This window comes from Chiloscyllium punctatum, chromosome 14 (assembly GCF_047496795.1).
Source record: "Chiloscyllium punctatum isolate Juve2018m chromosome 14, sChiPun1.3, whole genome shotgun sequence".
NCBI lineage: Eukaryota > Metazoa > Chordata > Chondrichthyes > Orectolobiformes > Hemiscylliidae > Chiloscyllium > Chiloscyllium punctatum.
In genome coordinates, this window is record NC_092752.1 from 1388822 (window position 1) to 1403534 (window position 14713).

Below are 14713 nucleotides of genomic sequence, written 5' to 3' on the forward strand. Positions count from 1 at the left end.
GTTTGGAGGATCTGAGCTATAGGGAGAGGCTGAATAGGCTGAGGCTATTTTCCCTGGAACGTTGGAGGCTGAGGGTTGATCTGATAGAGGTTTACAAAATCATGAGGGGTATGGTTAGGATAAATAGACAAAGTCTTTTCGCTGGGGTGGGGAAGTCCAGAACTAGAGGGCATAGGTTTGGGGTGAGAGGGGAAAGATATAAAAGGGACCAAAGGGGCAACATTTTACACACTGGATGATGCGTGTATGAATGAGCTGCCAGAGGAAGCAGTGGAGGCTGGTATAATTACAGCATTTAAAAGGCATCTGGCTGGGTATGTGAATAGGAAGGATTTAGAGGGATATGGGCCAAGAACTGGCAAATGGGACTAGATTAGATTAGGATATCTGGTCGGCATGGACGAGTTGGACTGAAGGGTCTATTTCCGTGCTGTACGTCTCTGTGACTCTATATCACAAGTTAAAAACCCTTTCAATCCAGAATGCCTAAACTGTTGTACTTTCTAGTTTCTCATGGTCCTTAAGTAAAAATGTGCATTCCTAATATCTGGATGGAGGAGATAAAATGTGTTCCTCTTGTATCTTGTGACACAATCTTTGGTGAATTAGTCTAATGAATGAATGTCTTTCCATTTCAAGCTCGAAGATCTATGGTGATGGGAATGCAGTGCCACGGATATTGAAGTTCCTGAAGTCGATAGACATGAATGAGCCTTTGCAGAAGAAGTTTTGTTTCCCGCCAGTGAAGGAGTGCATTTCGCAGGATATTGACCATATCCTGGAAACACAAAGTGCTCTTGCTGTAGATTTGGGAGGAACCAATCTGCGGGTTGCCATTGTCAGCATGAAGGTAATCATCCTTTTTGGCAATGAGTATTGGTTTATGCTCTGTCCTCCTTATTCTTCGGAAATCTCCTGTCTGCCTGTGAATCTGTTTGTCACTCAGTCATGCAGCACTGCTGATACTTTATTTATACTGCATCTTAATGTGGAATTGTTGCCTGGTGATTCACAGAGCCATAATCAAATGAGCAGACATCAAGTAAAATAAGGTATTATGGAATGGCTGAAAAGCGTTTCTTTCTCAAAGGCTCTTCCTTTTTAAAAAATGCTTAGCTTATTTTTTTTCTCTAATTTTCCCTAACGCTTTTTTTATTTGGTCGTAGGTCACAGGTTGAATTTAATTTTAGGATTTTCTTCCTTAGAAACAAGAGAGCACAAATGCCAAGCTAAGAGATGTTAGACTTTAAAAGAATGAGAGGCAGTGCTATTGAAACATACAACATTCTTGGAGGAGTTGGTGCAGAAAGGTTGTTCCCCTTTGTGGAAGAATCAAAGACCAGAGGGCATACTCTCAGTCTAAGGAGTTTCCTATTCAAGGCAGAGATGAGGAGGAATTTATTCTGAGGGTAGTGAATCTGTGGAATTCTTTACTGTACATGGCCATCGAGGCAAGGTCATATATATTCAGTGATGAAGTAAACAAATTTTTAATCAATAAGGGAATCCAGGGTTATGGGGAAAATTAGGAAAGCAGTGTTGAGGATTATTAGAATTAGTTTTATTGTCACATGTACTCACATGAGTACAGTGAAAACTTTACAAGTTGCCACTTACGACACCATCTTCGGTACCTAGGTACAAATTCTTAGGGGGATAAGGTTAGAAAAATAATGAAATAAAAAGTCCATCAAATAATTAGAAATATAGAGAAATAAGAATGACAGTCCTTCCAACCCAGACCATGCTGGGCTTCACCTCGAGGCCAGGAGTCGAGTCCACACTTAGGCTGGGAATCCGCACTGGCATTCACGCCAGACAACGTCAATACCACCCAAGGGCAAGAGGTTTTTAAAAAAGGAAAAGAAAACGTGAAGAGGGAGAGAGAGCAAACAAAAGAAACAGACAGAGCAGACCAGCTCCAGCTGAGGAGTCCTATTCTCTCACCACCTTGGAATATAAGATTATCAGATCAGCCATGATCTCATTCATGGAGCTGAATGGCCTACTTCTGCCTCCATGGATTATAATCTTGTTTATTATTAAATCTTTTATTAGAGTCATAGAGTCAAACAGCATGGAAACAGACCCTTCGGTCCAACTCGTTGAAACCGATAAAGTTTCCCAAACTAAACTAGTCCCATTTGCCTGCATTTGGCTCCTATCCCTTTTGCCCTTTCCTGTTCATGTACTTGTCCAAATGTCTTTTAAATGTTGTAACTGTATCTGCATCTACCACTTCCTCAGGCAGTGCATTCAACATACAAACCCCCCTCTTTGTGAAAAAGTTGCCCCTCAGATCCCTTTCAAAGTCTTTTCTCTGTCACTTTAAACCTATGCCCTCTGGTTTTGAACTCCCCTACATTAAAGAAAGACCTTTGTTATTCACCGTACCTATGCCCGTCATGATTTTATAAACCTCCATAAGGCCACCTCTCCACCTCTGATGCTTCAGTGAAAAAAGTCCCAACCTATCCAGCCTCTCGTCATTACTCAAACCTCCAGTCTCGGCAACATCCTGGTAAATTTGTTCTGAACCCTCTCCTATTTAATAATATCCTTCCTATAGCAGGGCAACCAGCATTATATACAGTGTTCCAAAAGTGGCCTCACCAACAACCTGTACAATGGCAACATGACATCCCAACTCCTTTACTCAGTGGTCTGAGCAATTAAAGTCAAGTGTGCTAAACGCCTTCTTAACCACCCTATATACGTGTGATACAACTTTCAAAGAATTATGTACCTGAACCACAAGGTTTCTCTGTTCTACAGCAGTACCCAGGGCCCTACCATTAGCTGTATAAGTCCTGCCCTTGTTCATTTTACCAAAATGCAACACCTCGCATTTATTCAAATTAAAATCCACTTGTCACTTCTCAGCCCATTGACCCAATTGATCAAGATCCCTTTGTAACCTTCACTGTTCTCTATACCACCAATTTTGGTCTCATCTGCAAAGTTACTAATCATGTTTCCTATATTCTCATCTAAATCATTCATATAAATGACAAACAACAGCCGACCCAGCACTCATGGCTGCAGAGCACCGCTGGTCATAGGCCTCCAGTCTGAAAAACAACCTTCACCACCATCCTCTATCTCCTACCTCAAGCCAATTTTGCATCCAATTGGCAAACTCTCCCTGAATCTCATGTAATCTAACTTTACTAACCAGTCTACCATGTGGAACCTTGTCGAAGCCTTTACTAAAACATATACCATTCTGCTGTCATTTATCATCTTGATCATGTCCTCAAAAAAAAACTCAAAAGTTTGTGACTCATGATTTCCCACGCACAATACCATCTTGACTATTGCTAATCAGTCCTACCTCTCCAAATGCATGTAAATTCTATCTTTCAGAATCCCCTCCAATAGCCTACTATCACTGATGACAGATTCACTGGTGTATAGTTCCCAGGCTTCTCCTTATAGCCTTTCTTAAATAAAAGCAGAATGTTAGCTAACCTTCAGACCTCTGGCACTTCACCCAGGCTGAAGATGATACAGATATCTCTGCTGAGGGCTCCACCATTTCTTCCCTAGCTTCCCACAATATCCTGGGATACATTTGATCTGGTCCCGGGGATTTATTAACCTGAATGTTTTTAAAACCTTCACCACCTCTTCTGTAATGTGGACTGTTTTCAAGATATCAGCAGATTTTTTTTCCCCCAGCTCCCTATCCTCCACATCTTTCTCCAAAGTAAATATTGATGCAAAATATTCATTTAATATCTCTCTCGTCTCCTGTAGTTCCACAAATAGGCGACCTCATTGATCTTTAAGGGGCCCTATTCTTTCCATTACTGATGTTTTGCTCTTAATGTACTTGTAGAATCTCTTTGGATTATGCTTAACCTTACCTCCTAAGGCTTTCTCTGTTTGTAAGATCCTAAAAAAACACTAGGGTGCACTAGTGAGTTATATATGAGTTATATATGTGGACTATTTGTGATATTTGAGGAGAAAGTGAGGACTGCAGATGCTGGAGATCAGAGCAGAAAATGTGTTGCTGGAAAAGCGCAGCAGGTCAGGCAGGGACCTGAAGAAGGGCTTATGCCCGAAACGTCGATTCTCCTGTTCCTTGGATGCTGCCTGACCTGCTGCGCTTTTCCAGCAACACATTTTCATCTCAGTATTTGTGATATTTACAAATTTGCTAAAGACACCAAAACTGGTTGGGAGTGTATGAGGTGAGAAAAGTGAAAGAAGCTTCAGGAGGTCTCGGTTAGGTTAAGTGAATAGGGTTGAACATGGCAAATGGAATATGTAAATAAATATGAAAGTTATGCACTTTGCTAGAGTTACCAGAAAGGCATTTTGTTTTTTAGATGGTGAGAGGTTGGGAAGTACAGTTGGTCAAAAGGGTCTGAATGGCCTTGACCATGAAAATATTTCCATGGTAGGTGCAGCATTGGCATTCATTGCGAGGGGATTTGAATGTGTGAGTAAAGATATCTTGCTGCAATTCTTTCGCATCCTGGTGGGATTACACCAGGTTATTGTGTACAGTCTTGGTCTCCTTGTCTAGGGAAGGATATACTTGCCATAGAGGGAGTATACCAGAGGTTCACCAGATTAACCCCTGGGAAGCAGGAAATGTTTTATATGAGGAGAGATTGAGGACACGGCATATTCTCTAGAGTTTCAAAGAATGAGAGGTGATCTCATTAAAACTTAAGAAACTTCTTATAAGGCAGGTCAGGGTGCATATAGATTGGATGGTTCCCCTGGCCGGTGAGCCAAGAACTGGGGACCGTAATACTCAGGATAAGGAATGGTCCATTTAAGACTGAGATGGGGAGGACATTTTTTGTACAGAATGTGATGAATCTTTGGATTTGTCCACCTCAGGGTTGTGGAAGCTCAGTCACTGAACAGGTGCAAGACAAAGCAGTAAGTTTCTGGAGACTAAGTATGTTAAGGGATATGGAGATAATGTGAGAAAATGACATGGAAGAGATGATCTACCATGTCCTTGAATGAGTGAACAGGCTCAATCAGTTGGATGGCCTGTTCCTGTTCCTATGTACCTATCTTTCTGCCGATGCTGCACTCCAGCCTCCTCCTGCTCTCTCACTGTAAGCAATAGCTGCAAGAGGGTCATTGTGCAAGAGCAAGAAGGGATGTGGTGTGTAATGGGCCAGGAAGGTCAACAAGTGGGCAAGGGTGAAGTAGGTGGTTGGGGTAGCATTGGTGCGATAACTGGCCAAAGTGTTTACAGGCAATAGTGAACATGGAGTTTGAGCAGTTACTGTGTGAATCTGTATGTGAGTGCCCTTTCATCTCCATATTCTGAATTTTTCATCTGTCTTTGTCTTGTGGACTATTTATAGCTTTTGCGACAAATTTGTTTACTTGTTGTTTGAGGCTAGTATTAGGTAGTGAGTGACTAAAAACTTCCTTCAACATCTGGGCTTGCAGAGAAAGAGGAAGGCAATATTCCAGGAACTTCCAGAGCACAGTACCCCCAGCCAGCAAACAGTGATGGGGTGAAGGAAGGGAAGATACACCAAAAGCCATGGTTAGATCAGTCAGAGTTTCTTAGGTTGTAGAGAGAGAGAGGGGAGGCAAGATTGGACTGCACCACGAAGGCATTAAGATGCAAAGATGAAAAATTGAAATTTGATTCACGGGGAATCAGGAGTGAATGTAGTTCAACCACCACAGGAGTGTTAGGTGAGCAGGATATAGTGCAGGATTGGTCAGGCAGCATAGATTTCAATGCACTTACACTTATAGACACTGAACACCAGAGTTCCTTCCTCATGGTCTCGTGGTGCTGTTTGGATACTCCACCTCCCAACCATAAGCAGAAAACTCAATTGTGTCCAAGTTTCAGTGTTAAAGGGCGGCACGGTGGCTCAGTGGTAGGCACAGGTGCCTCACAGCGCCAGGGACCTGGGTTCGATTCCTGCCTCAGGTGACTGTGTGGAGTTTGCACATTCTTCCTGTGTCTGTGTGGGATTCCTCTGGGTTCCCCGATTTCCTCCCACAATCCAAAGATGTGCAGGTTAGGTGAATGGGTCATGCTAAATTGCCCATAGTATTAGGTGCATTAGTCAGGGGTAAATATAGGAAATGAAATGGGTCTAGGTGGGTTATTCTTCAGAGGGTCGGTGTGGACTTATTGGGCCAAAGGGCCTGTTTCCACACTGTGGGGAATCTAATCAAAAAGAAAAATCATGCTTTTTTTGGTAAAGTGAATCTTATTTCAATTTGCAGATGTGCAGAGTTTTTTCGCTTTTGATTCTTGTTATTTGAATAACATGCAGGGTGAAATCATAAAGAAATATGTTCGAGCCAATCCCAAAACATATGATGAAAGAATTGAGTTGATTCTGAAGCTGTGTGTAGAGGCTGTCACCGAAGCAGTGAAGCTTAACTGCAGAATCCTTGGAGTTGGTAAGTGTTGTATGGGATATGTGGTAAATTGATAGATAGAGGAACAGATAGCGATTGTTTATTTCATATATGTGCGTGCACGCACATGCGCACACACCCTGTGCGCACGCACACACTCGCACCGCGGGCATACACACACAACGCGTGCATGCGCACACAAACACACCGCATGCGTGTACACACAGATGCACGTGCACACGCACTTTAACAGATAGTGTGGAAACTCACTCTCTGAATTATAGAACACTTTTGAGTTTTACAGAATGCAGGGTTGGTCAGGCAGCATAGCATAGCAATGTACAGCATGCATATTGCAAATACTATTCCCATGCTTAATATCCATGTATCCCTTATTATCTTTGCCTTCAAAGAGTGTAGGAAACATTGTCTGCTCCTCATCCAAACTTAACCCCTTCAATAATTGTGAGAGTTTAACTATGGCAAGAGTTATCTGTTCATAGAAATAGTAAGTAAGTGGGCAAAACCTGAAAGTGTGAATGGTGTCCGTCCAAACTGTGTATTTGTCTATTCAGCACTTTTGTGTCGTTTGGATTCTATGATACAGGACCATATTTATAAGCATGTAGTTTTGTCTGTATACACACACGCACTATCTATTTCATAATTTGTACTTTAAACTGTAAATTACATTGCATTCAGTGCAGATATTGAAGATTACTGCTTGATGACTGTATTTAAAAGGCCTAATGAAAGGACTGAAAATTGCACAGGAACCTCGATCATCCGAATGACATGGGCGGGAACATTTTGTTCGGATAATCGAATGCCAGATAACACAGTTTAGCCAAGCATTAGGACTTTGCAATCTTGCCGGATATTCCAAAATTCAGATAAACTAATGCCAGATAATCGAGGTTCCTCAGCATATTGAGTCCTAATCGGGTGAGAAGAACTAACTTGGGTATTTTGAAACCTTTGTTCTGCTACTTAATTATTTGTGCTCCACGCTTCAGGTATTTCCACAGGTGGCCGTGTCAACCACAAGGAAGGAATTGTGCTTCATTCTACCAAACTGATTCAGGAATGGGTATCAGTGGACCTCCGGACCCCAGTGTCAGACACCCTACGGCTGCCTGTTTGGGTAGACAATGATGGCAATTGTGCTGCTCTGGCAGAAAGGAAATTTGGTCTAGGAAAAGGAGTGGACAATTTTGTAACTGTGATCACTGGCACAGGTGAGCAAGAAATAGTGTCAAATAAACCAATTTTTACACTTGGGAGCACAAGCTAAGCCTGAAGCCAGCTCAGTGGATTTTGTTACCAGTGCATCTGTGTTCCCAATTTCTTCAATGCCTCCCATGTGACTGTGGTTGTTACATTGTGTTCCTACAATTGTACCCAGTCAGACAAAACCCCAAGGTTGCAAAACATCAGTGGTGTTCCAAACATTTTAATCTGACATTCTTTTTAAAGCAGGAGAGCAGGTTGCCTTCACTTCTGCCTAATTAACTTTAGCAAAGGGCAGATTGTCATTTGAATCTATTTTGTAACTTAGATCATGTTCTGATCTGTTTCTGCTTTTCATTAATATTGAATTGCCACACAATGAAAATGAGGGATTGAAATGACAAGATTAGGGAACCATGGATGACAGGTGAAATTGTGAGACTAGCGAAGGGGAAACAGGATGTGTACATAAGGTTTAGGCAACTGAAGACAGACGAAGCTTTGGAAGAATTTTGGGAGTGCAGGACCAATCTGAAACGAAGAATTAAGAGGGCTGTAGGGGTCATGAGATATCCTTAGTTAGCAGGAATAAGGAAAACCCCAAAGCCTTTCATTCATATATAAGGAGCAAGAGGATGACTAAGGAAAGGGTTAGCCCACTCAAGGGCAAAGGATGAAAGATATGTGTGGAGTCAGAGAAAATGAGTGAGATTCTTAATGAATACTTCACATCGATATTCACCGAGGTGTGAGACATGGCGGATGTTGAGGTTAGGGATAGATCTTTGATTACTCGAGGCCAAGTCAGCATAAGGAAGGAGGAAGTGTTGTGTATTCTAAAAGGCATTAAGGTGGACAAGTCCCCAGGTTAGTATGGGATCTATTCCAGGTTACTGAGGTAAGCGAGAGAGGAAATAGCTGGGGCTTTAACAGATATCTTTGCAGCATCCTTGAACACTGGTGCAGTCCCAGACGACTGGAGAATTGCTAATGTTATCCCCTTGTTTAAAAAGGGTAGCAGTGATAATCCAGGTAATTACAGACCTGTGAGCCTGACAACAGTGGTAGGCAGAAAGTGAGGACTGCAGGTGCTGGAGACCAGAGTTGAAAAGTGTGGTGCTGGAAAAACACAGCAGGCCAGGCAGCATCCGAGGAGCAGGAGAATCGATGTTTCGGGCATAGGGAAGCTACTGGAGAAGATACTAAGGGGTAGGATATTTATCCATTTGCAAGAAAATGGGCTTATCAGTGATAGGCAGCATAGTTTTATACAGGGAAGGTCATGTCTTAAAACCTAATAGAATTTTTTGAAGAAGTGACAAAGTTGATTGATGAAGGAAGAGATGTAAATGTCATATTCATGGACTTTAGTAAAGCATTTGATAAGGTTCCCCATGATAGGCTGATGATGAAGGTGAAGTTGCATGTGGTCCAAGATGTTCTAGTAAAATAAAGAACAAAGAAAATTTACAGCCCAGGAACAGGCCCTTCGGCCCTCCAAGCCTGAGCCAATCCAAATGTACTGTTTAAACCCGTCGGTCAATTCCTAAGCATCTGTATCCCTCTGCTCCCCACCTATTCATGCATCTGTCCAGACGCATCTTAAATGAATCTACTGTGCCTGCCTCTACCACATCTGCTGGCAACACATTCCAAACACCCACCACTGTCTGTGTGAAGTACTTGTCGTGTGTATCCCCCTTAAACGTTCCACCTCTCTCCTTGAAAGCATGACCTCTCGTTATTGAATCCTTCACCCTGGGAAAAAGCTTGTCTCTATCCACCCTGTCTATACCCTTCATGATTTTGTAAACCTCAATCAGGTTCCCCCTCAATCTCCTTTTTTCTAGTGAAAATAAACCTAACCTACTCAACCTTTCTTCATAGCTAGCACCTTCGATACCAGGTAACATCCTCTTAAACTTTCCCTGCACCCTCTCCAAAGCGTCCACATCCTTTTGGTAATGTGGCAACCAGAACTGTACACAGTATTCTAAATGCGGCCGAACCAAAGTCTTGTACAATTTTAACATGACTTGCCAGGTCTTATACTCAATACCCCATCCAATGAAGGCAAGCATACTATATGCCTTCTTGATCACTCTATCCGCCTGTGCAGCAACCTTCAGGGTACAATGAACCTGCACTCCCAGATCTCTCTGCCCATCAACCTTTCTCAAGGCTTTTCCGTTCATTGTATAATTCGCTTGAGAATTAGTCTTGCCTAAATGCATCACTTCACATTTGTCTGGAATGAGACCCATCTGCCACTTTTCCGCCCAACTCCCCAGTCTATCTATATCCTCCTGTATTCTCTGACAGTCCCTTATGCTTTCTGCTACTCCACCAATCTTCGTGTCATTTGCAAACTTGCTGATCATACCAACAGTGCCCTCTTCCAGATCATTTATGTATATTACAAACAACAGTGGCCCCAACACTGACCCCTGTGGAATACCACTGGTCACTTTTCTCCATTTCGAGAAACTCCCTTCAACTATTCCTCTCTGTCTCCTGTTGCTCAACCAGTTCTTTATCAACCTAGCTAGAACACCCTGCATACCGGGATAGAGAACTTGTTTGTGATATGCATAAGTGCTTTGGAGGAAGGTGTAGGTTGCTTCATTAGCAAGTTTGCAGATGACACTAAGATTGGTGGAGTAGCAGATAATGAAGGGGACTATCAGAGAATACAGATAGATTGGAGAGCTGGGCAGAGAAATGGCAGATGGAGTTCAATCTGGACAAATGTAAGGTGATGCATTTTGGAAGATGCAATTCCAGAGTGAACTATACAGTAAATGGAAAAGTCCTAGGGAAGATTAATGTACAGAGAGATCTGGGTGTTCAGGTCCATTCTTCCCTGAAGGTGGCAATGCAAGTCAGTAGAGTGGTCAAGAAGGCCTACAGCATGCTTTCCTTCATCGATGGGGAATTGAGTACAAGAGTTGGCAGGTGATGTTACAGTTGTATAACACTTTGGTTTGGCCATATTTGGAATACTATGTACAGTTCTGGTGACCACATTACCAACGTTTAGGGATGCTTTGGAGAGGTTGCAGAATGTTGCCTGGAATGGAGAGTGCTCGCTATGAGGAGAGGATGAGTAGATTAGGATTATTTTCATTGGAAAGAAGCAGGTTGAGGGGGACCTGATTGAGGCCTAGAAAATCATGAGAGGTGTAGACAGGGTGGATAGCAAGAAACTTTTTCACAGAATAAAGGACTCAATTACTAGGAGTCACAAGTTCAAAGTGAGAGGGGAGAAGTTTGGGGGAGATATATGTGGAAAGTTCTTCATGCAGAGGGCGGTGGGTGCCTGGAATGCACTGCCAGCAGTAGTGGTAGGGGTGGGAATGATAGTGTCATTAAAGATGTATCTAGACAGATACATGAATGGGCAAGGAGCAAAGGGGTACAGATCCTTAGAAATCAGGCAGCAGATTAAGATAGAGAGTATGGATCGGCTTGGGCTTGGGCTTAGGCTTGGTGGGCATAAGGGCCTGTTCCTGTGCTGTAATGTTCTTTGTTCACAATGTAGTCCCCTGATCAGTCAGGGTGTGGAGCAGCACATATCAAATGCTTCTGATGATGCTTTCCATATTTTTTGGTCAAAATTGAATAACATCTCACAGTCCATGACACAGTCAGTTAAACTAACCGTCTCCCGAGATATTAGGATGCTGGGACCTACAACTCAATCATTGCAGGCATACAAGAACCCTCGAGTAGTGGCCCTGAATGACTAATAGCCACAGTTAGTACTCAGTGATCCCTCGTCAGACAGTCCTTTTTTAAATTTAAGGTTCAGCAAATATACCATATAATGTGTTAAGACTCTAATTAGGCAAACCTTCCTTTCTGAGGTGCCTTAATGAAAGAGCAGTGAATTGTGCAAATTCTTAAACCTTCAAATTAAAATGAATGGGGGTTCACTTCTGACTGGAATAGTTACAGGGAATGGTCTCTGAGCCAGAGGAGTCATGTGATCTCCAGCCTGCTCAATTTATGGATCTTCATTTCAGATAACATTCTGTATGTTTTCTCCTGCCATCAGTCAGATGCTTCACTGGGGGTGGGGGGAGGAGGAATGTCAGTGCACCACTTTCTTGATCGAATCCTCACTCTGATTAAATGCTTTTACAAATACTACAATCTTCCAGGTATTTTTGCCTTAGGCTGGCATTGAATTTTTTTTTCCTGTATTAGAGTCACTTGTTGAAGAATTACAGTCAAAAGTGCCATTGATAACATGTAAATTTATGCCTCGGTTGGTCAACTGGGCAATTAGGTGGATTTTGCCATTGTAACTCAAGCAATTCTTTCTTCTACTAGATGGTACCCAGAATACTGTCAGTATTTATCCTCCATTTCAATCTTGAAGTGGCAGAAAGTATTATGGAAAATTCATCACATAACATTATTCTACCATGAGGAACTCATCCTGCAGCTTCCATATCGAGCAGAAATAGCAGTAAAGCCATAATAGAATCATAGAGATGTACAGCATGGAAACAGACCCTTCAATCCAACCTGTTCACGCTGACCAGATATCCCAACACAATCTAGTCCCACCTGCCAGCACCTGGCCCATAACCCTCCAAACCCTTCCTATTCATATACCCATCCAAATGCCTTTTAAATGTTGCAATTGTACCAGTCTCCACCACATCCTCTGGCAGCTCATTCTACACACATACCACCCTCTGCGTGAAACAGTTGCCCCTTAGGTCTCTTTAATATCTTTCCCCTCTCACCCTAAACCTATGCCCTCTAGTTCTGGACTCCCCAACCCCAGGGAAAAGACTTTGTCTATTTATCCTATCCATGCCCCTCATAATTTTGTAAACCTCTATAAGGTCACCCCTTTTAGCCGATCTGTTCTGGAACTCACAGGGTTAAGAGACAAATATTTGAGATTCACTCAACCCTATTTGACACAGTAGTTTACATTTCATGTTGTTCTTAAAATGCTCAGACTTTCAATGATGGAGCCTGCTTTGTTCAGTTCAAAAAGCAAATGTCTGCTGACTTAGCCTTGGAATGGTTTGGCTCTAAACCAAGGACAATGACCGACTGATTCAGCTCCAGTTGTGAATGCATTGAGCTCAGTTCTCTGGCACTGCCTTTCCAACCTCATTATTCTGTAAGAAGATGCTAACTAGTTAATGATTAGACAATCTATAAATGCACACTACACAGACTGCAAAGTGTGAAGCGTACTTCTCCAGCAAGACCATTCAACATAAAATGTGTCAGTCAACCTAACCCTAACCCTCTCCTCCTGGCACCTTCCCCTGCCACCACAGGAATTGCAAAACCTGTGCCCACACTCTTTCTCTCCCCCACCCCCTCAACTCCCTCTGTCCAAGGCCCCAAAGGAGCCTACCACATTCATCAGAGTTTTACCTGCACTTCCATATATGTCATTTACTGTATCTGTTGCTCCCGATGTGGTCTTCTTTACATTGGGGAGACAGGCCACCTACTTGCAGAGTGCTTCAGAGAACATCTCTGGGACACCTGCACCAGCCAACCCCACCGAACCCCCCCCCCCACCTCCCACTCTACCAAGGACATGCAGGTGCCTGGAGGAAGAACGCCTCTCCTTCTGCCTCAGGACACACCAACCGCATGCTATCAATGTGGATTTCACCAGTTTCCTTATTTCCCCTCCCTCCACCTTATCCCAGTTCCAACCTTCCAACTCCGCACTGCCCTCATGACCTGTCCTACCTATCCATCTCCCTTCCCATCTATCGGCTCCATCCTCCTCTCCAATCTATCACCATCACCCCCCATCTCCATCTACCTATTGCACTCTCAGCTACCTGCCCCCCACCCCACTCCCCTCTCATTTATCTCACCACACCCTTGGCTGTCAGCCTCATTCCTGATGAAGGGCTTTTGCCCAAAACGTCAATTCTCCTGCTTCTCGGATGCTGCCTGACCTGCTGTGCTTTTCCAGCACCACATTCTTGACAAAATGTGCCAATGCCTTGACATTAAAACAATTGACTCTAAACCAAAGAGAATCAAGGAATTTTATAACCTGTCTCACCAGTTGCCATCTTACATTGCTGGACTCAGTTTGTGAGACAGCTAATGGTAATAATCTTCCAAAAACCCTTAGATTCTAGAAAAGCGTTGAAGCTTACAAAACTACCTATGTTAATATCTCTTTCAAAAGGCAGCAAGACAAAACCCAGGTAACTATAGATCAGTCTATTATAAAGGTTGTAATAACAGAACATTTGGAAATACATAACATGATACATAACAAAGATCATAGGTTGATCTTTGCATCCTCACTGTCCACTGGAGTAGTGCCAGATGATTGGAGGGTGGTAAATGTTATTCCCTTGTTCAAGAAATGGACTAGGGATAATCCTGGGAATTACAGACCAGTGAGTCTTACGTCTATGGTAGTTAAAATATTGGAGAGGATTCTGAGAGACAGGATTTATGATTTCTTGGAAAACCATAGTTTGATTAGGGATAGTCAGCATGGTTTGTGAGGGGCGGGTCATGCCTCACAAACCTTATTGAATTTCTTGAGGATGTGACAAAACACATTGATGAAGGTCGAGCAGTGGATGTGATGTATATGGATTTTAGCAAGGGGCTTGATAAGATTCCCCATGGTAGGCTCATTCAAAAAGTAAGGAGATATGGGATACAGGGAAATTTGGCTGTCTGGATACAGAATTGACTGGCCCATTGAAGATAGAGGGTGGGTGGTAGATGGAGAGTATTCAGCCTGGAGCTTTGCGACCAGTGGTGTTCCGCAGGGATCTGTTCTGGGAACTCTGCTCATTGTGATTTTTATAAATGACTTGAATGAGGAAGTGGAAGGATGGGTTAGTAAGTTTGTCGATGACACAAAGGTTGGTGGATTTGTGGATAGTGTGGAGGGCTTTTGTAGATTGCAATGGGACATGCCGGGTTAAAGGCAAGATTCTTGGCAGTGTGGAGGAACAGTGGGATCTTGGGTCCATATCCATAGATCCCTCAAAATTGCCACCCAGGTTGATAGGGTTATCAAGAAAGCATATAATGTGTTGACTTTCATTAGCAGGGGAATTGAGCTTAACAGCTGCAAGGTTATACTGCA

At 42.9% G+C, this 14713-nt stretch overlaps 1 protein-coding gene across 2 annotated transcripts in view; it reads left to right on the forward strand.

Annotated features, from left to right (window-relative positions):
* The window catches only part of gne (glucosamine (UDP-N-acetyl)-2-epimerase/N-acetylmannosamine kinase), an 85363-nt gene that overhangs the window by 56250 nt on the left and 14400 nt on the right, over positions 1 to 14713 (forward strand). For both annotated transcript variants that reach the window (XM_072583712.1, XM_072583713.1), the window contains 3 exons: positions 640 to 850; positions 6282 to 6411; positions 7386 to 7607. In XM_072583712.1, the coding sequence (XP_072439813.1) occupies positions 640 to 850; positions 6282 to 6411; positions 7386 to 7607 (563 nt within the window). The remainder of the gene's footprint in view (positions 1 to 639; positions 851 to 6281; positions 6412 to 7385; positions 7608 to 14713) is intronic.